The sequence below is a fragment of the Sebastes fasciatus genome, chromosome 5 (genome assembly GCF_043250625.1).
Source record: "Sebastes fasciatus isolate fSebFas1 chromosome 5, fSebFas1.pri, whole genome shotgun sequence".
Lineage (NCBI taxonomy): Eukaryota > Metazoa > Chordata > Actinopteri > Perciformes > Sebastidae > Sebastes > Sebastes fasciatus.
In genome coordinates this window covers 5,288,703-5,312,386 of record NC_133799.1, presented here as the reverse complement: position 1 = coordinate 5,312,386, position 23,684 = coordinate 5,288,703, and the positions used below count along the sequence as shown (strand labels likewise).

Below are 23,684 nucleotides of genomic sequence, written 5' to 3'. Positions count from 1 at the left end.
ATATTAATTTAATTGTGTGACTATTAATGGATTATAAAGTAGAACTGGTATCCACCGTTACCGTAACGACCGTTACCGTAACGACCGTTACCGTAACAACCAACTTTTCCTTCACGCAACTGACAGAATCAACTTATTGCGTCATATTTCCGCGCCGGTGCGATGCAGCCGTGGAGGACATCGAGCATGGGACACCTTGGAGGGTTGTTTCTGCTGCTAGTGCCTCTAACCTGCTGTCATATCTGGGGTAAGATGCTGAAATGACTTGTGTATGTGATGTTAAAGAGCTGCTTGTATTTACAGGTATTGTTTTAGAAGGAGGGACCATATGGGAGGAAAGTAACCTGCTGTCAGTATGAATGAAGTCTGTTTACAAAACAAACAAACTCCTACGTTTTCATACTTTTAGTGTTGCTAAACGAATATATATTGTTACAGGAAGCCTGTCTAAACTCTGCTCCAGATAATGCAATTAGATTTGGACTGAAATATATGTGCAAAATGTGTCAATAAAGCTAGAAAGATTAAACAAGAGGGGGCATCCCGGATGTTAGCAGACCCCCTTCGCTGCAGTGCAGTGCTACATAACTGCATTTGCAAATGTATATGCATATATATAATATGAACCTACTTTAATATCTAAATTTGATTTTTTTTTTAAAATTGTGCAAGTGTCAGTGTAGCTCTGTCAGCCCCATGAGTCCTTGTTTGAGCATTATAGCTCTATAAGAGAAATTATTATTCTCTAAAGCATGATCATATATATATATTATAATATATATATATATTATATATTATATATATATATTATATTATATATATTATAATATATACTATATATATTATATATATTATAATATATATTATATATAATATAATATATATTATATATAAGATATTTATTTATTAGTCCAGCTGTGGGGAAATTTGCAGTGTACAGCAGCAAAGGGGATAGTGCAAAAAACAAGATGCATCAGCTAACACAGTAAAAAAGGGCTTAACAAAGTGTAACAAAATATGAACCATTTAAATAGAAGGAAGTATAAAAATAGGAGCAGTATATACAGTATTGACAATAAACAGACTATTAAAAAAATTATAAAATATAAATATTCTTAATTTATTAATTATAAATATAAACCTACTTTAATATCTAAATATGCAAATGTAATATGCATTTGTAAGTGAAATTGTGCAAGTGTCAGTCCCATGAGTCCAAGTTTGAGCATTATAGCTCTATAAGAGGAATGATTGCTCTCTACAGCATGACTACTTTACAGAAACACTTTGATTTGATAGGAATGACATTGTTTATTATTTTGTGTTTTTATGATAGAAAATGTGATGTAATTCGGGTGAAGAGCTCAAAACTAAAGAGAAAAAAAGGTTTTATTTTGTCCATATGGAATAGCTTAAGTCTTACCTTGTAGGCATTATGTCACCATGTATGTTACGTATGTGTGAGAGAATGTGTGTGTTCTATGGATCAGTAGGTGTGGCAGCAATCGCCTCAGGGTGTCAGATCAGGACGCTATGTTGTGCTCGGTGAGAGAGTAGAAAAAGGAAGAGATGCAGAGTCCAAGTGTATACAGTAGTTAAGGCTGTTTATCTCGATGGAGATCAAAGCATACAAAATAATAAGATAAGATATTCCTTTATTAGTCCCGCAGTGGGGAAATTTGCAGTGTACAGCAGCAAAGGGGATAGTGCACAAAACAAGATGCATCAGCTAACACAGTAAAAAAGAGCTAAACAAAGTGTAACAAAATATGAACCATTTAAACAGAAGGAAGTATAAAAATAGGAGCAGTATATACAGTATTGACAATAAACAGACTATTAACAAAATTGCAAAAGTGGGAAATGATATTGCACAGTGAGAATGAAATGAAATTCCACCTGAAAATATCAGGTATTTGTCAGTTTTTGGTGTGTAAGTGGTCTACTGGGAGCAGTGCTGGTTGTAGAGTCTGACATCTGCAGGAAGGAAGGACCTGCAATAGAGCTCCTTCACACACTTTGGGTGGAGCAGCCTGTCGCTGAAGGAGCTCTCTAGTGCTGAGATGGTGTCCTGCATGGGGTGGGAGTCATTCTCCATCATGGATGACAGCTAATGGTGTGTGTGTAATGAGCCCTAATGAGAAATCAAAGTGTTAAATGTAAGGTCCATCACAGTTTCTGTATCTGTGGGTATTTGTGTGGTTCTGTAACAATAAAGCACAACAGTACAGAGTGATAAGTATTAAAACTGAATCAACATTAGCAACAAAAAGTGAGCCTAAGATAACACAGGCATCTATCTAAACAGAAAAAGGCTTAAATACAGAGATACTAATTATTAACACCAGTCTAATATAAATACATTAAACGTAACCCAAACTCACATTTTCCATGGACGCACACGTGAAAAGAAATGTCCATTAGGCATCAATAGCAAGTAAAGTCCAGCCATTATCTCCTCATCTGTATTTCTCCCTTATTGCTGTATTTGGGGGCCTACTCAGTGCAGGCACACTGATGGCACATGCACAATGCATGATTGGGCACAGGTGATAGGAGGAGGAGGCATGTGCAGAGGCATGGCCTTTTTTAAAACGTATATCAGCATGTATTATGTAAAAATATACAAGCTTTGTAGTAAATACCAAATTTTGATGATAATGTCTTTTTGTGGTTTAGCATATGTTAATTTTTTTCTTTGTGTACTGACAACTTTATAGGCTCATATTTTTTTAATAAAATGCAACATATGGTATAAGACAAAACATAAACTGTCAGGATTTTTCAGACTTTTCCTCTTGTCCTTTGTGATGTCTTTGACTAGTTATCTTATCCACTGACTCTCTGTACAGTAATGGTAAATTGTCTGTATGTGTTTCAGGTGCTGCAGGTCACTCTCTGCCCACCTGCAAAGAGCAGCTGGAGTTCAGGTGCAGCGATGGTTCGTGCATCCTGAGACAGAGTGTGTGTGACGGGCACACAGACTGTGAGGACGGATCAGATGAACACCGCTGTGGTGAGTAAAATGTTGACAAAGTGATCCCATCCCAAACCACACACACACACACACACACACACATTTTTTCACAAGCTCTTCCTCTGGCAGCATAAACCAAACAAAACTGGCATTTCTTGATTTAGTAATTTGAGACAAGGAAAGGCAAGTTTATTTATACAACACATTTCAGCCACAAGGCAATTCAAAGTGCTTTGAGAAACTAGTAAGAGTACACTAGATTTTAAAGAGGACCTATTATGCTTATTTCCAGGTGCATACTTGAATTTTGGGTTTCTACTAGAACATGTTTACATGCTTTAATGTTAAAAAAATGCTTTATTTTTCTCATACTGGCTGTGCTGCAGCACCTCTTTTCACCCTCTCTGTCTGAATCGCTCTGTTTGAGCTCCTGATTCCCCGCCCTTCAGAAAAGCCCAGTCTGCTCTGATTGGTCAGCTGGCCCACTCTGTTGTGATTGGTCAACCGGACCAAACTCTTCGGACTCCGCTCCAGCTCCACTCTAATCAGCTTTGTTTGAGGGCGTGCCAAACTAGCCGTTATGGAAGGGTGTTACTTGGTGACATCACCACATTACGGAAGAAAAAGGCGGGACTTCAGGAGCGGTGATTCTGAGGGGGGGAGAGTAACTTTAAGCTTTGTAAATTAGCAGACCTTTTACATGCACAAAACAATTATAAAACACACTAAATGAAAAGGAAAAGGCATAAAAGCATAGTGGGTTCCCTTTAAAAATGATCCAACAGAAAAACTGAGCCCAGTGTTGACAACTCTTTTCCAATGAAAGTAGCTCACAACACGAGCTCCAAAAGTCCCTAAATATAGCGAGAAAGTCCCCAAGTAGGCAACACTGACAGTCCGTCCCTTCAGGCCTCCCTCCAAAACCACTTTTCCACATTTATCATTATTAACATAAGCATATCATTATGAACATAAGCATATCATAATGAAAATGAACGGTGAACATGGCTATTGTTAGCACTCACAGCTGTCAAACTAGCAGCTTGTGGAAGACTCCAGTGACGCGCAATGAGAGCACGGGCTGAGTGCGTGCAGACAGGCAGACAGACAGGTAGGTAGGTAGGTAGCCCGTCCAATCATTACATTTGTTCCGAATGAAATGATTGGATGGGTTTATTAATTTTTTTTCCTTTTTTTGTCAGACCATTTGATTTATTCATTGCTGTAATGAGAATTTCAACTAATTTAACAAAAGCAAATGTTGAACAGCACTACCAACCCGAGCTTAAAATACAACATTAAACAGGAGAATGAAAATATATGAAGGGATTATTCCAAATGTTATTGCAGACAAGAAAAGGTAGTTGCAGACAGGTTTTAAGCATTGATTTAAAAGAACTGAAAGTTGGAGCAAAGCCCCATTAACTAAAGGGGTTTTCTAAGTAGTTCTGCAGCACTTCCCTTTTTAGTTGAGAGATATAGGCGGACGGATAGATGGATGATTGTTTTGACAATGATGAAGGTAAATGCAAGACTGACATCATCCACACCAGCTGGACTGTAAATCAGAGGTGATTATCGGGGATTTTCCCAGTTTCTGCTCCATCAGTGGCATCACCTTCACAAATGGTGTCAAAGGTTCAGACAATCACTTATTGTGTTGGAGAGTGTGTGCCCTTTTACCTACACTCGTCTTATTCAGCATACAGTATTGTGTAATGCAGTTTTAGCTGATTATAACTGACTATCGTCTCATTTTCTTGCACCGTGTGGGAAAATACCATTGCAGATTTTTGTTTTATAATCCTGTTGGAGTAATTAGAGACTCTGATATTGAATTCCGGAGGGATTTGGTGTTCAGCGTGAATCACAAGCTGCATAACGTTGGCAAAGAGAAACTCTGCAGGAGAAAGTGTCCTAAAAGGATTTAATGTTATTGCAGGCATTAAAGATAAGCACTGTTGATGTGAGGAATGCCAGCAGCAGGTATGAATATTGACAGTGTTGCGTAAACGTTAGGGAAGTGAGACTTAGACCTGAAAGTAACTGCTTTGAATGCTGGCCAGGAAAAAAGTTAAGAAGATTTACTTTTACTTTCTACCCCTCAGGAGTGCAACAGACTGGTTTTACTGAGAGGAAAAAGAGCAAATGGATACGATCTGTTGTTAGTCACATAGTTAATAGTCAATTTCACTTTATCAATTTATTGTGTTCACAAATATATCATTTATTAGTCTGCCTGCATCGATTGTCCTTCGCCAAACAGTTTTTCTTTTCATATTCTTATCATTTCTCCAATTGAGTTCACTCTGACGTTGCATAATTTCATAATTGTTGCTCTCTTGAGTTGCTCTGAAGAGATTTATTACTGAAAACACTAAACAGAAATCAGACCCCGAGATGTGGGAAACCCCAGTGTTTCTGGTAATGTTAGTGGTCTGAAAAAAGCTGATATTTCACTAACTCTATACTGTAAAAACACTCATAGTGAAGCCTTTTGACAGCTGTACAAACTTAATTATTGATGTATCTTCACAGGTCACCTGCGGTGTCAGAAAGATGAATTTGCGTGCCGCAGCAGACGGTGCATATCTCCACATCTCCGTTGCAACGGCGTGGACGACTGTGGCGACGGGAGTGACGAGGCTTCCTGCCAGAACTGCACCACCCCTGGCTCCTTCTCCTGCGGGCCGTCGGACACCTGTCTGCCCAGAAACAAGCTGTGTGACGGGCGAACCGACTGCAAAGACGGGCGGGACGAGTCTCGTCAGCTGTGCGATTTGTCTCCGCCATGCCTGCAGACTTCTCCCACGTGTACGGCGTCTGAGTTTCAGTGTGGAGATGGCCAGTGCATCCGCCAGACCTTTAGGTGTGACCACTCGCCAGACTGCTCTGATGGCAGCGACGAGGTCAACTGTGGTGAGTGACCTTTGACAAAACTGATCAGTGGGGTATCAAGTACCCTATACAAAAGTATGTCGACAACCTTGTGCACTTACTTCTGTGTACTTTTGGTCTGGGGCTCTTTCTACATGGCTTTGACTATCAGTCCCAATAAGGGAAATCTTAATAGTACTGCATACAAAAAATTTGTAGTGACAGTTTGGGGAAGGCCCTTTCCTGTTCCAACGTGACTGCCGCCGTGCACAAAGCCATAAATAGATGTGCAGTTAAGTTCCTCTACACCAAACTGAGAAAAGCACAGTCCAACATCAGCGTTGGAAGCCAACTATAGGCAGAGGTATGCTCCAAGTAAACTAGTTTGTGCAACACATTCATAATCGTTGAAATGAGGATAACGGAGCACACTTTCGGACAGTCTCTCCTCAAAGTAATTTATGCTGTTGCGCTTGGTTGTAGCCAATTTCAAGTCAATTTTATTTATACAGCCCAATATCACAAATTTGCCCGAGAGGGCTTTACAATCTGTACAGGATACGACACCTGCTGTCCTTTACAGTGCGGCCCTCTCATTGGATAAGGACAATTTAACCAAAAGAAACCTTTTAACAGGGAAAAATACAATGAATGAAAATACAACATAGTCAATCCATATGAAAAAAAAATGTATACATATAATGTGAACATATACTGTATGAAGAGATAGATCCAGGAGGATGTCAAGCAGCTTCCAGGCGTCGCCAAACAGTTGAGGCTGAGCAACACGACCTCCTCTCCACCATGTAACCTAGAGGCTTGTACACATGAAAGCGACGGAAGTAAAACGTTGTGGAGGGGGAGAGGGTTTCAGATGCTGTTCGAACATTCGACAAGCACTTCATATTGACATACTGATATATGACACCTTCAATGCTGTTGTGGCTGAATGAGAACAAGTTCCTGCAACCAGGATCTAAAATCTTGGAAAGGCCTTTCCATGGCGGTTTTGGAATGAGATGTTAAACAACCACATGCTGTAGTCGAGTGCCCACATGTAGTACTTGATGATTTACTAATCAACCAGTAGAGGGCAGAGTAATACTGCTCCACACTACACCTTGGCTTTACAGAAGGGCTTCCAGCATCCTGGGACACTCAGACTTTTCTGTTACCTGTTTACATGTGTATCAGGGTCATTAACTAATCTGAATCCTCAATCAGGAAATGCTGCAAAATCAAGATATGTAAATCTTTTTGAACTTTAATTCCTGTGGGTAGAGAAAAAGTTTTTTCCTAAACACAGTTTGAGCTTGAACTTAAGGTTAAAACCGCCACAGAAAGAATACATTTGCATTTCTGTGATAAGGCAGCACAGCAGTCTTACTAATGCATGTCAGGGATGCACAGATATCGGGCTGATATTCAATTCTGTTTATATACTATATACATATTGTAATTTTAATTCCTGTTTAAGTTTTGACCAATTTGTTGCAACATTAAAAATGTTTACACCTGAATTGTAATTCCTGTTAATTTTGAAGGTTTTTTTTCTTGCCAAGTTGTTGGTGTATGATTTATTATTTCAATGATAAATTACAATTCAGTAAATTTATTTTGTTTTGTTTTACAAAGTTAGTAAAGCAATGTTTAAGTCAAGCTTGATGTTGCCTTCTACAACGTCAGGTATACAGCTTATTAATTAAACACTGGTATCGGATCGGTACTCGGTATCGGTCAATACCCAAAGCCCAGGTATCGCTATCGGTATTGGGATTGAAAAAGTCGGATCGGCGCATCCGTAAAATAATGAAAAAATACAAAAAATGATCCAGTTGCAACTTGTCAAATGTGATGATTTGCTGTTTTTCTGTTTTACATAATTTTAAACAGAATATTTTTAGGTTTTAGACTGTTGGTCGCCCAAAACAAAACTTTTGAAGACAACACCTTTTGACATTTTTTGACATTTGTTTTACATTTAATAGACTAAACAATTCGAAAATATAATCAGCAGATTAATCGAGAATCAAAATCATAAGTTGCAGCCTTTATGTGTACAAGTGTAATGCAGCTTTGTTTGTATAGCACATTTCAGCACCAGTGCACTTGAAAGTGCTTCACACAAACAAGAACAGGTGCAAAGAACAATAAGACATACAGTAATTATAGTTATAAATAACTGTAACAATCTGTCCCTTTTATTGAGCCAACTGGTTTATTGAGCCAACTGGATGAGATTAGCCTTATTTACTGCTCATCCCTGACGACAAAGCAAGCACTGTTTAATGATTTGTGGATGGATACTTTTTACTCACTGCCAAAAAAACAGCACAAAAAGCAATTACACCGGAATTCGCTTGTGGTTACGAACAATAGGTTTCGATAGGTTTGTTCGGAAGCTGTTTCCCGTAGTGAGTGTATCGGAATGTTATTTCCACATTTTATAAATATGAGTAGTGTCTTTCTATTTGACTTTTCTATTATGCACACATCATTACTTTTACTTTTCTTTAGCTTTTCCATAAATGCCAATCAACATCTGATATTCATTTTTGAACATGAACAAAAAAAGCTTACACACCCGTCCTTGTATGAAATCACTGACGATGATGGGATGTTGTTTTTTTTTGCAGATCAGAACGAGTGTCAGGTCAATAATGGCGGCTGCTCTCATCGGTGTGTGGACCTGCGAATGGGTTTCCACTGTGACTGCCCCGACAACATGAGGCTGGTCGGGGACAGCCAGTGTGAGGGTGAGAGGCAGCCCGCTTGATACCAGTTTTACATCACCAGTTTATAAAGATTTGTCCTGACCCATTGCACAAAATTACCATTTTTGCTATGAGATAATGGGAACCGGACACTGTTTGAACACATTCCTATGTGCCGTCCCTGAAACTCCTTTTCAAGTGTCCGTTCTTTCATCTAGAGGTCGACGCATGCCTGGTGAGCGATGTGTGCGATCAGCTGTGTGTTCACATGAACGGCAGCCTCACCTGCGACTGCAACCATGACTACCAGATGAATCAGACCACCAGAGAGTGCAAGGCCAAAGGTGAGAAACAACTTAACAATGCACCTGGTAACCAGCCACTGACAACACGAAGGTTGTCTCTCTGACCACAGAGGTCCGGGGTTTGATACCAGGACTTTCCTGCTCGTATTTGTTTTATTTGCAGGGTGTGAGGGTGGTGTGAATGGAGGAAAACACAAGTCACAATTCCATTGAAAACTGGAGGTTGTGTACATAACATTGTGTACATACATAAAAGAATGAGTATTGAAACCGTTTCAATTATTCAGTATCAAACTTTGATATTTTTCACATCACTACTGCGTAGAGTGTCTGGTTTAATAACAACATAGAACTTCTACATTATTGAAACCATTTTCACTAAACATGTCCCTCAAAACCGGACTAACAGAGCACATGGTGTGAAGGGTTGGTATCACACAGCTGAGAGCCCTACCATAAATACATGAAGTCATTATATTTGCACAAGAACTCTCTAGAATGCATGTTTGCACATGGTGTCTTTTATCAGTGGGGTATAGTGGAGGTTTGTTCAGGTTTGAGACCTGATGATTGGTAAGTACACTCAGTCAGGACTGGTTCCACCTTTAGTTAACTTTGACTCCTTTACAGTGTGGCTGTACAAATATGTTTTACAACATCAATCAGTCCACTGAATGACGTCCTTTCCATTGTGTTAGAGAATGTTTTTTTTTTTATGTGATGCCAAAACATGAACCTGAGAGTTCCTACATTACCAAAGTCTCTGTTTTACCTAAGTGACTTCCTTCTATTCTTTCCTGTTAACGTGTTACTTGACAGTGTTGTGGCTAACAGGTTGTGCTGCTTTCATTTTTCCCTTTGAAATCTTTTCAGATATTTTAGCAACTTCTTCCACTTTTAATAAAAGCATGCCTCGCTTCCATTCTGAATAGATGTTAGTTTGATACACATCTGAGAACTAGCATGGAGAAAAGGAGCCCTTACACTTTGAATTTCAAATTTATTTATTCATTTATTTGACAGGGACAATACATGTAGGCATTGTTACATTTAAATAAAATGAAATCGATGCAATGTCAGCTCAGGACATCTTTTTTTATGAAAGACGGAAAAATGGAGTCCGCGCACTACGTACTGCTCCCATGAGCATTTCATTTACAGTATTACCACCGGTGACGTTTTGTGCATCTGGCTCTTCTTTAAACGCTCGAAACCTCTCTGGTGGTAATCAATTAAATGTTCATGGGAGCAGCATCAAGTGTGCGGACTCCATTTTTCCGTCCTTTACATATTTTTTAGTCAGTATTTATCGTCTGGATGTGAATGCTTTTTTAAATACATTTCTGTCATCTTTAGTTATGATAAATGACACAAGAACATAATGTGTTGTTTTTTTCTGTGTGTCTTTCCAGGGGATAAGGCTACGCTGGTTTTCACCTCTTCTAAAGGAATACAATGGATAAGCACCACTGGCACTGAGTACAGGGAACTGGCTCCGCATTTACCAGGACCAGGACCAGTGGCGACTTTGGCCTCTAACCGAACACTGTACTGGGCCTGGCAAGGACGAGGCTCCGTATACAGGTAACAGAGCGGAGCTGTAGCCACCACACACCGCTCTATATATTACCTTCCAAAGCCAAAGCAATGCTCAGGGGATGTGACCGTCGCAACTCAATATTCCCTAGGCAGATGGGGGTAATTTCCTCCAGGGTCTTTTCATACCTGGACATGACTGTAATACCTCTACAGGGGGCATTTATTTACTTTATAATTATTTCTTTTATTAGTTTATTTGACAGGGACAGACAAAAATTGGGTTTCAGAGAGCTTGTTTTCTAGATTCTGGTGACTTTTTCAGAATAAAAATAACAAAATAATAAGTATGCCGCAACAGCATTTTTTATGTTATATAGGCCTACTTTTTATTTTAGTTTTAAATCTCAGGAAAGAAAACTGAGTATTTCGCCTAGTGTGAACTTGTGTAAATAAACTGGGCTAATATTCATCAGTTTTCATTCATTCATTTTTCATCAATCATCCTCTGAATATGAATATCTGTATAAAATGTGCCCATCCATTGATGAGATATTTCAGTCTGGGTGAAAGTGGTGAACCGATCATTCAACACTGCCATCCCTCGAGCCACTAGCACGGCTAAAAACAAACGTGGAAGACCGTAGTAATTGGGTTGCATTTTGCTATAAAGTTTTTGAGATGAATGAACCCTTTGAAGGATGCAGTCATGCATCGTAATAGTCAGGATTTGGTTGAACAGAACTTTGAATGAACACCATGTTTTATATTTGTTTCTTTCACCCCTGGATGTTTGTCAGGGTCTCCGTGGATGGAAGGCCGCAGGATTCGGTGTTGGTGCTGAAAGTTCGGGGTTCAGTGTCGGGCCTGGCTGTGGACTGGATCCACCAGCTCCTCTACTGGACCAGTATGGAGAGCAGTTCTGTTAGCGTTGGCTTGCTGGACGGTTCGGCTCAGCGTCAGCTTATCACAGGACTGGACAAACCTTCTGCGGTGGCTGTGGATCCTCTCCAAGGGTAGGAGGGCCCAGGCGTTTACTTAAAGGGACTGTTTGTAACTTTTTAAGCGTATAAATGTACCGTGTCGGGACACATGCGCGCTCGCATATGCGCGTTCGCGTGTGGCCACTGTACTCTCCTCCTCAGCCTGCTTGCCTTTACTCAGACAGCGCACGTTCTCGCTCAGCTCGCTCCACCTCTAGACGTGAACGCACGCTAACTCCACACTGCAGAAGAGTTAGTTTAGCTCTGAGAATATCTAGTGAAGTTGCAGTGGACGTTTGTGCAGAAATAAATGCTGCAGCTCCTCCAGACCAACAGAGGTTCTCCGTGTCTTGTGAAGTGATGGAGCTCTGCAACGAGTTACGTTGTTGTCTCGTTACCGACCGGGTGCCGGTGTCTTCCTGCTCTCTCCGGCTGCGGGCGGAGAGAGCAGGAAGACTCGCTGCAGAGCCCCGCTGTCTCAGCCTGCGCTGAGGCAGGAAAAGCCAACACTAGGATCAGATCTAAATCATGTTCATGGAGAGACCTTCATCTGGTCAGCTAACATTACTGCCCAGCAGCTGAAATATAGAGTGATATTGTGGTTTTAGCTGACGTGTGTCTCCTCACTGTTTTGAGCGATGCTCGTTCAGGTATATTTAGAGCGAGCAAGCGCGAGCCCAACGCTGACTTTCGTTGATTTCACGGCCACAGGTGTCGCTGTTAACAAGCATTTCTGAAAGTTACAAATAGTCCCTTTTAAATGTATTATTTCATTAAAAGTTAACAGCATTATCAAGGAGGTTCAGTGTACTCACGTCAGAAGGATTATTAAAAGCTTTAGCTATGATGACATATTGTTGCGTCATGACCTTTAAATGACTGCTTGTTTGTTTAAAAGCTTTTCCCCAGGTTTTAAGAGGTGGTTAAACACACGTCTTTTAAGCATATGTTTACCCAGGGAGAGGCAATATGGTTCATAGCAATACATACGTTAACAGATGGCAGCTGCACAGTAATGGTAGTTGCGCTTTTTGTTCTCAACTCAAATATAGTTTGTTTTTTCTTTGTTAAAGAGGACCTGTTATGGTCATTTTCAGGTGCATACTTGTATTTTGGGTTTCTACTAGAACATGTTTACAAGCTTTAATGTTCAGTTGACCCACTCTGTTGTGATTGGTCAACCGAACCAGACTGTTCGTACTCCGCTCCAGCTCCGCTCTAACTAGCTTTGTTTAAGAGCGTGCCAAACTAGCCACTAGGCAGGTATTGTGCGTATGTGTTATTTGGTGACATCCCCACGTTAATGTCACCAAATAACACACGTCAAATGTGTTATTTGGTGACATCACCACGTTACAGAAGAAAAGGCGGGACTTCAAGCGAGGCGTTTCAGGCAGTTCAGGAGCACTGTTTCTGTGGAGGAGAGTAACTCCATTCAGCATTGACTTTGGGCTTTATAACTTTGCAGACCTTTTACATGCATAAAAAACTATAACACACTAAAGGAAAGGGGGAAAGCACAATAGGTCCTCTTTAAAGCACCTTTTGGCAACTTGGATTAAAAAAGCAGTCTGAATGACTTTCCGACCTGTTTTTTAAAACCTAGAGCTTCTGCTATCCTTTTAATAATGATAATAGTAGGGCTGTCAATCGATTAAAATATTTAATCGTGATTAATCACATGATTGTCCATAGTTAATCGCAAATTAATCAGACATTTTTTATCTGTTCAAAATGTATCTTAAGGGAGATTTGTCAAGTATTTAATGCTCTTATCAACATGGGAGTGGACAAATATGTTGGCTTTAGGCAAATGTATGTATATATTTATTATTGGAAATCAATTATCAACACAAAACAGATAAATATTGTCCAGAAACCCTCACAGGTACTGCATTTAGCATAAAAAGATGCTCAAATCTTAACATGGCAAAGTCAAGGCCAACACGCAACAACAGCTGTCAGTGTGCTGACTTGACTATGACTTGCCCTAAACTGCATGTGATTATCAGAAAGTGGGCATGTAAAGGGGAGACTCGTGGGTACCCAGAGAACTCATTTTCATTCACATATCTTGAGGTCAGAGGTATATGGCTTTTGAATATGACCATGCCAGTTTTTCCTCGCCAAAATTTAACATAACTTTGGAGCGTTATTCAACCTCCTTAGCGACAAGCCAGTATGACATGATTGGTAATGATGGATTCATCATGTATTCTAGTCCGCTGAGCCCTCTGGAAGATCGATTGCTTTAAAGAAACTAGTGGCGTCATAACTAATTTAAATTTTGACAGCACTAGATAATACTAATACAATTTTTATACACCACATTTGATAGAAAAAGGTGCAATACAATGTGTTTCAAGAAAATGAAAAATACACATAAAAAGACAGATGCAAGAAAGGGGACCTTACAAAAGAATATTTAAAAACAGGAAGAAGCAAGAAATTTATTGCAAAAACTCTGTTTCATTTTTCATCAGCTGCTTCTGTTTTCTCAGGCTGCTCTTCTGGGCTCAGTGTGGCAGCTCCCCAAAGATTGAGAGAGCAAGCTTGGACGGTCGGGACAGGATGGATTTGGTCACTTCCTCAATACGCCACCCTGCCGCTCTCTCTCTGGGTATGTTCTGACATTTCACCTGGATAATAGTAGAGTGGATCTCTGTTGAACTTGCAAAAGGTGTTAGGCTACACATCTATGCGGATGGAAAAACCCTCAGCTTCCCCTTTTTAAGGGTGTGTGGGCACTTGGCAGAAGTCAGAGGGCTGATTGCCATCACTGTTTAGTGTTGCTCAATTTGGCCGCTCATAGTGTGAGTCATGTGTTCATGTGATTTCCTTTCCCTAGATATGCCTCGTCAGCTGCTATACTGGGTTGACCAGGGAATGAGAAGCATCTCCAGAGTAAATCTAGAGGGTCGTCAGCGTAAAACAGTGGTAGAGTCTAACGGATATTTGGACCGGCCCTTTGGACTGGCTGTGTTTGAGGTAAAAAAAAACAACAACTTTACAGTCCTATGATGGTATACCCATGTCACCCAATGCATCCTTTTAAAGGCTTTAGCCACCCATTAGCTGGGAAAAAAGTTGAATACTGTAGAATAAAACCAAAGACCTCAATAACCATAACAGAAAGCCGTGCCGTTCACACGCAAGAAAGTAGAACTCACTTGGCATGAAGTTGCAGTATTCTGAGAAATGTACAGAAGCTGCCATACATGGTGCCAACCTTTCCATCAGGTTCTAAATACTCATTCACACGCACAGCCTTTGGGAGAAATTTGTGGTTAACTTTAAGGAACTGTTTGTAACTTCTTACACCTTACATCAATCCGGGTCGGTGTCCCATGCGCGCTCTCGTGTGGCTACGCTGTTCAGGCAAGACTCCAACACAAACTACACGGAAGCACCAAAACTGCAAAGTTATATCTAGTGAAGCCCGTCTTGCAAAACAGTGTTGGCTGCGGTCGGAGGACGCGGGGGAGACCGTAGCTTTGGTCTCCAGGGCCGGAGTCTCTGCTGTACTCTGCTCCTCTGCCTGTTTCCCTTCACTCACACGCCGCGCTCGTTCTCACTCTTTCGCTCCACCTCACGTGCATGTGCGCACACTACACACTGCAGTGGACGTTTGTGCAGAAATAAATGCTGCAGCTCCTCCAGACCAACAGAGCCTCGATAGCTCAGATGGTAGAGCGGGCGCCCGTATAACAAGGCTGAGTCCTGACCTCGGTGGCCCAAGTTCGAATACGACCTGCGGCCATTTCCGCATGTTACCCCCTCTCTCTCTCCCCCTTTCTAAAACTGTCCACAGTCGTATCAATAAAAAAATCTTAAAAAAGAAAAAGTTAAACTCAAGGACACTTCGACATGTGAATCGGGGATCAAACCACCGACCTTACGACTAGAGGACGACCTGCGCTACATCTGAGGCACAGCCGCCTGAAATGATGATACACGATCACTTCACACATGGACGTTAAGCGTTGATGACGGAGCCCGAAACATTGTGTGTGTAGTGGACTGTTGGTTAATAAAAAGAAAAGTGCACAAAGAAAATGTGAGTGCCCACCTAGTATGTGGATCCCTTTATCCCTCTCATACCGTTACCACTGCAAAACATCCCTCTCCTCTCTTTGTCGTATAGTTGCGCACACGTAATTAATCCTCAGAAACCCGGTCAAGGGTTTATGGCGCCAAGAAATCAGGCAGAAATCAGGTTAAAGGATTTCTCGGGATCTATATAATAATCATAACTATGTTTTCATTAGTGTATAATCACCTGAAACTAAGAATCGTTGTGTTTTCCGTTTATATCTACATAAGGAGCGGGTCCTCTTTGTGGAGTCCGCCATGTTGCTCTGCCATGTTTCTACAGTAGCCCAGAACAGACAAACCAAACTCTGGCTCTAGAGAGAGACTTTAGTGTTTTCCCATTACCGGAAGGCCACCGTAGTTCTCTGACACGCTTGTGAAACTGCGGTAACGTGAACCGCAGAGTGCAAACCTGCACTTGGCGGCTCACGTCACCGCAGCTGAGGGGCACTCGGTTGGTTACAATCTGCAACCACACCGCTAGATGCCACCAAATCCTACACACTGTACCTTTTTAAGGAAGGAAATGGATTCAACACGTTTGTTAGGCCTCAAAGATGGATGCGCTGCATTCAGTTTAGAAGCACTGTATATAAACACAACTGTTTACCGCGGGCACCTTTAATTCAACCTTTAACTGATAATAAAAGTAACACTTTTTTGCTGTGAAATAACAGTTCTGCTCACTCTGACCATTCTGCTTCAGGGTTTTGTATATTGGAGTGAAGAAGTGACGCGCTCCATCTGCCGAGCTAACAAACACAACGGCGGCGACCTCCAAGTTCTGCTGTCAAACATCACCTCACCGGGTGGTGTGGTCATCATTCAGCCTGTTCTCCAACCAAACGGTATGACCAGTCACATAAATTAACTATTTGTTTTAGACTTAATGCTGATTTTGCTAAGGAGTGTAAAGTTTTGTTTTTGTAAGAAGATCAATGCGCCTGACCACACCTTATTTCAAGACCAACACGCCCATGAGCGCACAGATGGGTGCAAATGTATTGAAGAAAGATGGCTCTTTTGGTGCAGCTGGCCTTTGAGTCACAGTAATGCCACCTTGCAGTCATTGATTCCTCTCAACTGAGTGTACCTTCACCTGGTTCTTAGGGTCTTCTGTATGCGGACATACCAGGACGGTGTGCGAGCACGAGTGCGTTGTCGACCTGCTGTCTGAGAATCCAGAGTTCAGCTGCACTCAAATTCCTGCCATTTCCCGCACAGTACCTGCATCAACTTTATCTGATCCTACATTCGCTGGAATCCTCTCTCTTATCAGTAAGAAACTTTTTCTCTACTAAAATATTTTGTCAAAACGAAACCTCACCACATGTCCAGAAAATCTCCTGATCTTATCATCTTGTCCAGAAAATCTCCTGATCTTATCATCTTATCTTTCACTTATCACCTATTGTTAGAAATGTCCACGTTCCTGTCACACAGGACCACAAGTCTGCCAATTCAGTCTGCGCGTTGCCGCATTGCTATTTAAAAGGCAGATTTGGCAAATTGGAGAAACGAGCCGTTTTCTGCTGATGAAACGGATCTGCTCGTTCCTGAAGTGGAAGTGCGCGGGCAGATGTATGTGATGCCTGGCCGGTGGACCATCTGCCACCGCCCGCTCCCGTTCCTCTGGCCCATCGACAACTCCATTTGACTGCATATGAGCAAATGCACCGATTACTTATTTAACCGGTGCAGGCGGCGCAGGGGGGCGAAATTCATTATATGATAATGAGCACTAAGCTAAATATGATAAACATGTATTGATAAAAAATTAAAACTGTACTGCTTTCCGATGCGGCTAAGCGGAATCCTCCGGTGCTGCATTATGCACGGGCTTGCTGCCGGGCACTGCCGTAGGGTCGGTGCATAACGTGCGGAACCATCAGCCTCAAAACACCACCGTTTAGGGGGAGAGGGCCCGTAAATTTTTGAAGTAGCCTACGTCTACACTCGCATACGCAGAGGAATGATGAGAGGAGACGCCACAGAGGCGTGTGTGCACCATGATCTTGCAGGTTGAGCAATACCGTATGCCTGTCAGCCTTACTTCATTATATATCATTAGATTTTGAATTGTCACCTGCCGCCCAAACTTTCAGTTTTCCTTAACATAAATAAAAACATTGTTCTAGCGCCAACACTGTATTTAACTGAGGAGGAGAAGTACTGAGGAGGAGAAGTGCTTCTGCGCTCCCTGTGTGTGTGTAACAAGCAGAGTGTACGCATGTTGTGAAGCTGCTTGTGTAGACACATCTTACTATCTGAATAATGCGCCCCTTAAATAGCAGGAAAATACCGTGCCAGTCTTTAGACCAGGTTTTTGTTGGTCAATGGCGCTATCGCTTTCTGCTGCCTCAGGATAGCAATGCGCCTGATCACACCACATTTCAAGACCAACACACCCATGGGCGCACAGATGGGCGCAAGTACATTTGATACTTACACAACGTGGGCGTGAAAATGACAACTGTGTCAGTCTAAAACTATTAATGACAGTTGTGCTGCTCTGTGCGCCGCTTTGTGGCGGGTGTAACATACCCTAACCCAGTGGTTCTCAATCCCCCCTGAGGCCATTGCAGAACAATGCATCATTGATATTTAGCCTTGCCGCGCCCCCCCTTTTATTACTCTGGGCCCCCCTTTAGGGGTCCCACCCCCCAAGTTTGGGGACCACTGCCCTAACCCTTAGAGCTTGTTAATGGCACATCTTTGCTGTAACAATGACTCATAATCAAATATTGCATAAAAATTACATTAATATTTATCTTTTACAGATTCCCTTTTAGTTACAGTTCCCCAGCTGCATGAGTTTGATGTAACTTGAATTTTTCTACTGTGAGATACAAATGTGACGTCACCATACACTGAGGTCGACATGGTCACTCCCCGCTGAGTCATAAGCATGCAACAATCAGCATCTGTTATTGTGCATTCACACTCTTAAAGAGTTGTTGCGCAACTGATTCCACATACAGATGTATTAAGAATTCAGACATATGTTTATAACGACTACTAAAGACTATAAAGAAGAAAAACAATGTGACGCAATGGTTGCAAACATTGCCACATTTAACGATTTGGTAGATAAAACATTACAGAACAGTCAACAGAAAGTCCTTGTGCTTTTGAACTTTTAAAGGACCAGTCTGTGTCTTCGGGCTTTTTTTTTTAAGTATATTATTACTTCCTTGGTTTTGAGCTACATGTATATTTATTTACCTAGTTTATCATGTAAAGCGTCTTTCAGTTACTGGAGAAGCACTCTACAAGTAAAGTGTATTATTATTGTTATAGTATACTGTATATTTATGTGTTGGGAAGTTTTTTCTCAAACGTCCCTCCTGGTATTGCAGCTTTATTCAGTCATAACAGCCACTCAGAGGAGGTGAGGGGGGTGACCTGCAGAAAGTTGACTTCTTTAGGTACCATCTGTCATGTCTGCAGAGGAAGTGATTCACTTCTTGTGTGTGTTTCCAAGTGTTCCTCAGTGTGCTGCTGGTGGGAATGGCTCTGTGGTGGTGGAGAGAGGAGTTCAGGCCGTCCAGGTCTCTCACTGAGCAGAGCTTCTCCCTCAAAGAGTCCCAGGACCCACTCATCATCCAGGGGGCACACATGGATCCAAACACATGTCTCGTCAAGGCAAGAGAAGTTTACGCACACACACACACACACGCACGCACGCACACACACACACACACAAATATAAAATAAGCACAGACACAGGCACCTTCATTCGTCTTCAGAGAGGAGATACCATTCATTCATTCATTCAGCTTCACATGTGTACACTTGAGATATATATAACCGTTTAAAAGAGGTGTTTATTTTCCACTTCATGGTTATTTTGGAGGCTGTGGCAAACTCTTACATCCAGGACACACTGGGAACGTGCACTGCTACTGCCAGCCCTTTTTTTCTACATAGCGTTGCCTTTTATTATGGCCATTTCATTTCATTATAAATGTCATTTATATTTATTTTTAGACAGAAACGGGTTAGGAGCGTGTGCTCATTTGTATTAATCCACAATTAAAAGCCGGTACTCTATTCATTTATGGAGTCCTATTTATGTCCTGCAAATATTTCAGAATAAAAGCCTTGTGTTAACAAATGAAGCAATTCTGTCCACAGAAAAAAGGCAAGAGGGCTTTTATTTTGAAAGAGAACCAGGTAGTGTTGAGATCAAATTAAAGGGACTGTTTGTGAGAATCAGAAAATGGTTGTCACAGCGACATCTGTGGCCGTTAAGTCAACGAAAGTCAGCGTCCTGTTGCTCGCGCTTGCCCGTGTGCACCGGCTACGTGAATGTGAGTGAGCATCCATCAAAACAGTGAGGTGACACACGTCAGCTAAAACCACAATATCACTCTATATTTCATCTGCTTGGCAGTAATGTTAGCTGACCAGATGAAGGTCTCTCCATGAATCACTGCTGATCTTAGTGTTGGCTTTTCCTGCCTCAGCCTCCCGACCGCGGCCGGAGGGAACAGGGGAGACACCGGCACCCGGTCGGAGACGATGACGTTACTCGCTGCGGAGCCCCGTCACTTCACAAGACACGGGAAACCTCTGTTGGTCTGGAGGAGCTGCAGCATTTATTTCTGCACAAACGTCCACTGTACATTCACTAGATATCCTCAGAGCTACGAAGTCTTCTGCATTGTGTAGTGTGCGCGCATGCACGTGAGGTGGAGCGAAAGAGTGAGAACAAGCGCCGCGTGTGAGTGAAGAAAAGCAGGCAGAGGAGCAGAGTACAGCAGAGACTCCGACCCTGGAGACCAAAGCTACGGTCTCCCCCGCGTCCTCCGACCGCGGCCAACACTGTTTTGCAAGACGGGCTTCACTAGATAGAACTTTGCGATTTTGGTGCTTCCGTGTAGTTTGTGTTGGAGTCTTGAGTCTGAACAGCGTAGCCACACGCGAGCGCACATGTGACACCGACCCACAATGATTTATACAAGTAAGAAGTTACAAACAGTCCCTTTTTAAATATTAACTTTTTTTTCGGGTCTGTGACATATTTTACTGATACAAACATTGAAACTGTAAAGTTGCTGGTATGATGCCAACATACTGTCAAAAGAAGTTTGCTGTGAACCGCGATCACACCAAAAAAAGATAAGATAAGATAAGAAAAGGAGGTTTTCTGGCCATGTGGTGAAGTTTTGTTTTGACAAAATATTTGTGGAATCTTACTCTCATCTCATGTTACTCTTAATCTGATTTTACTGAGGTTTCCAGTAAATGTAGGGTCAGGTAAAGTTGATGTAGGAACTGTGCGATAAACAGGTTCCACAGCCATCACGCGCTGCTGACGTTCCCAGTGTGACCGGGGTTGTACACGGGACAAACACGACAGGCACATTTAACGAGTGAAGAAAACTTTTAAAAGAGATGTCTTTATATGATGTCTCTAGAATGTCTTTGTTTTTAAAGGCCCTGAAAACTTATTTTCTCAATCAGCTTTGTTATAATGAGTTGAAGGGTCCATGAACACAAAGTTTTCTGTCAAAGTTGGAACAGTTTTGGCTGTTTTGCATGAGAGCTTTCTGTATTTGTGTTTCCGTCTGTGCTCAACTCACCGGTTTGAAGTTCGCAAAAAGTGATGTCAAACATCTCTGGGTTTAGCTACGTTTGAATCAAAATCTGAGGACAGTTGTTGGGTTGTTAGGCTGCACTGACGATCAAATCCAATCACACCCACACAGCTCTGATGAGGCTGGTGAGTTTTTTGTGTTCAAGTCAAAGTGAAACAGAAGTTTATAGCATCTTTAGCTTCAGTAATGTGGACGGGGATTAGTTAAAAAGTAAAAAGTGGTTGGTTACGGTACGATGCGGACCTGTAGAGAAATATGGATGGATCTATGGAGCTGTTGACCTCCACACAAACCTCCCGGTTCACAAGACATTGGCAGTCGACTTCTTAAGTACAGTGCAGAACGGTTATCTGACATATTTTCCTTCATCTTCATGAAGTCACTTCAACTCTGTAAGGTTCTTTACTAGGGCTGTGTATTGGCAAGAATCTGGCGCTACGATGCGTATCATGATAAAGGGGTTACGATTCAATATATTACGATACTGTAATTGGGATTCTTTTAAAAATCAACTTTTAGGAAAACTATCATAGTATAAAGAACACACCACCATATACATAAAATAAGAGTAAAATAAGTTTTTTTATGCAATCGGAACAGTGGGATCTGCATTTATCACAGTCCCTGTAACATCCAGCATCATAGCACTACTTTCAGAGGGCACATCTCTTTGCAAATAAAGTATTGACTGAGTTAATCTTTGCATGTAAACTATTACTTAAAAGATATAATGTTCTTGAGAACCGATACAGTATCACAAAACAGAATATCGCAATATTCCCCAATATAAACCCCTAGTTTATTGTCTCTGCAAGGATTCAATGCCTAAGATTAAAGCACCAAAATCACTCAATGACTATAAGCCTGTGGCATTTACCTCTCGTTATGAAACAATTATAAAAGAGGAGCTTTGGCTGCAACACAGATAAAGTTGGATCCACTCAAGTTTGTTTACAGGGCAGGCAGCAACAGGGTAGAAGGTTCCTTCTTCATTGTATCCTTGCTGACGTTAGTCACCCTTTGTTCAGTGAGTTGAATACTGTGTGCTGATTTACATGATGATTTATTACTGCTGCTTGAGCAACAAGTCACCTACATACCTTACCTTACCTCACCCACATTGTTGGATCAGGAGGATTTAGACCTCAACCACATTCTTTGGATATGTAAACAAGTTTTTGCCAGCTGAAATCCAAACACACATCTATGATATTGCACTGCTGGCTACCCACTAGCTAATGGTCAGTTGCGGTTTTATATCAAATCGCATTTGATTGGATACATTTATGTAACGCCCCGAAGTTCAACATGTATTGTTTATGCATCATTAAAAATATTTCTACAGGAAGATATGATGATGTAAAAATACTCAACAGATTTTTTGATACATATTCAGCATCTCACAACAGATATATATGATTAATCAACACATGCACACAGGATTAAAACTTGTATATTTCATTCAATGTGTCTTTAAACTCGTAATAATACTCAATGTCGATTGTTGGACAGTGATCACGGTCGGGGGCTGCTTCTTTGTGAAATGAAGACAAATGAAGTAAGTCAAATGAAACACTGTTTGCCATGAATCTTTGCATGTAAACTATTAATTAAAAAATCAATGTTTTTTTTTTTTTAGAATCGATACTGTATCACAAATATTATAATATATAATATTGCGATACTCAAGTGTATCGATATTTTCTTGCTCCACTTATCACCCACTAGACACAACTAATGTCTGTAAAAAAAAAAAAAATCATAGCAATCCATCCAAACGTTGTCAAGATATTTCTGTAAAAATAAATAAAGTCCGTAGGATTCATCCTCTGGGGATCATGAATGTCTTCAAAATGTCATGGCGAACCAGCAAATAGTTGTTGAGAAATCTTAGACCAAAGTCACAGCCCAAAAGATCGACATTGTTCTCTCTAGAGCTGCCCGCATGCCTTTCCGCTCTTTACCCACATTTCCTGCCTTGTCTCTTCAAGGGTAGTTTTTGACGAGAGAGGAGGAGGGGTGAAAACTGTGTTCCAGCTTTTTAACAGATAAATTCATGGGTCTAATAAATGTGCTTTTATAGGTTAAGGTCACGTTAAGAGGTGCTGGATCGTCCCCGATCACGTCTAATTGATACAAACCATGTTATTGAAATGCAGCTATGTTTATAAGGAACAGTGATCAGCTTAACGTTAAACTTTGAAATGCCTTAACTGCTACATAACCTGTCTAACTTGGGAGTTTTCTAATGAATAAATATTTCAATATGTTGTTGACTGTTAATAAGAACGCGCCCAATGCATCACTCAGGCCAATATTACCAGCTAATTTTAGTTCAGTACAGTTGTATATGTCACCTGATAAGTAACAAGCTGTATTACAGAAATGCCAAAGGAGTACTGGTATATGATAAATGATTAATTGTTTAAATCATTTATTAACCAAAAATGTACTTAAATGTCATTTAAATGTGAATATTTCCTATTTTTTTTCTTAGTCTTCTTTGATAGTAAACTGAATATCTGAAAATCAAGACATTTTAAGATATCACCACGCGCTCCTGGAAGTTGTGATGAGCAATTTAGATTTTTGCTGAC

At 41.1% G+C, this 23,684-nt stretch overlaps 1 protein-coding gene across 2 annotated transcripts in view; it reads left to right on the top strand.

The window, feature by feature from the left end:
* Positions 1–23,684, top strand: part of LOC141767390 (low-density lipoprotein receptor-related protein 8-like) — a 29,333-nt gene that overhangs the window by 1,644 nt on the left and 4,005 nt on the right. The window contains exons 2-13 of one of the 2 annotated variants that reach the window (XM_074634641.1): positions 169–247; positions 2,882–3,016; positions 5,516–5,896; positions 8,491–8,610; positions 8,787–8,912; positions 10,286–10,457; positions 11,210–11,425; positions 13,894–14,012; positions 14,241–14,380; positions 16,191–16,332; positions 16,595–16,762; positions 18,969–19,129. In XM_074634641.1, coding sequence (XP_074490742.1) covers positions 187–247; positions 2,882–3,016; positions 5,516–5,896; positions 8,491–8,610; positions 8,787–8,912; positions 10,286–10,457; positions 11,210–11,425; positions 13,894–14,012; positions 14,241–14,380; positions 16,191–16,332; positions 16,595–16,762; positions 18,969–19,129 — 1,941 coding nt within the window. In that variant the 5' untranslated portion in view covers positions 169–186. Of the gene's footprint in view, positions 1–93; positions 248–2,881; positions 3,017–5,515; positions 5,897–8,490; positions 8,611–8,786; positions 8,913–10,285; positions 10,458–11,209; positions 11,426–13,893; positions 14,013–14,240; positions 14,381–16,190; positions 16,333–16,594; positions 16,763–18,968; positions 19,130–23,684 lie in introns of those variants that run through there. The other variant, XM_074634640.1, reaches the window with a different exon arrangement.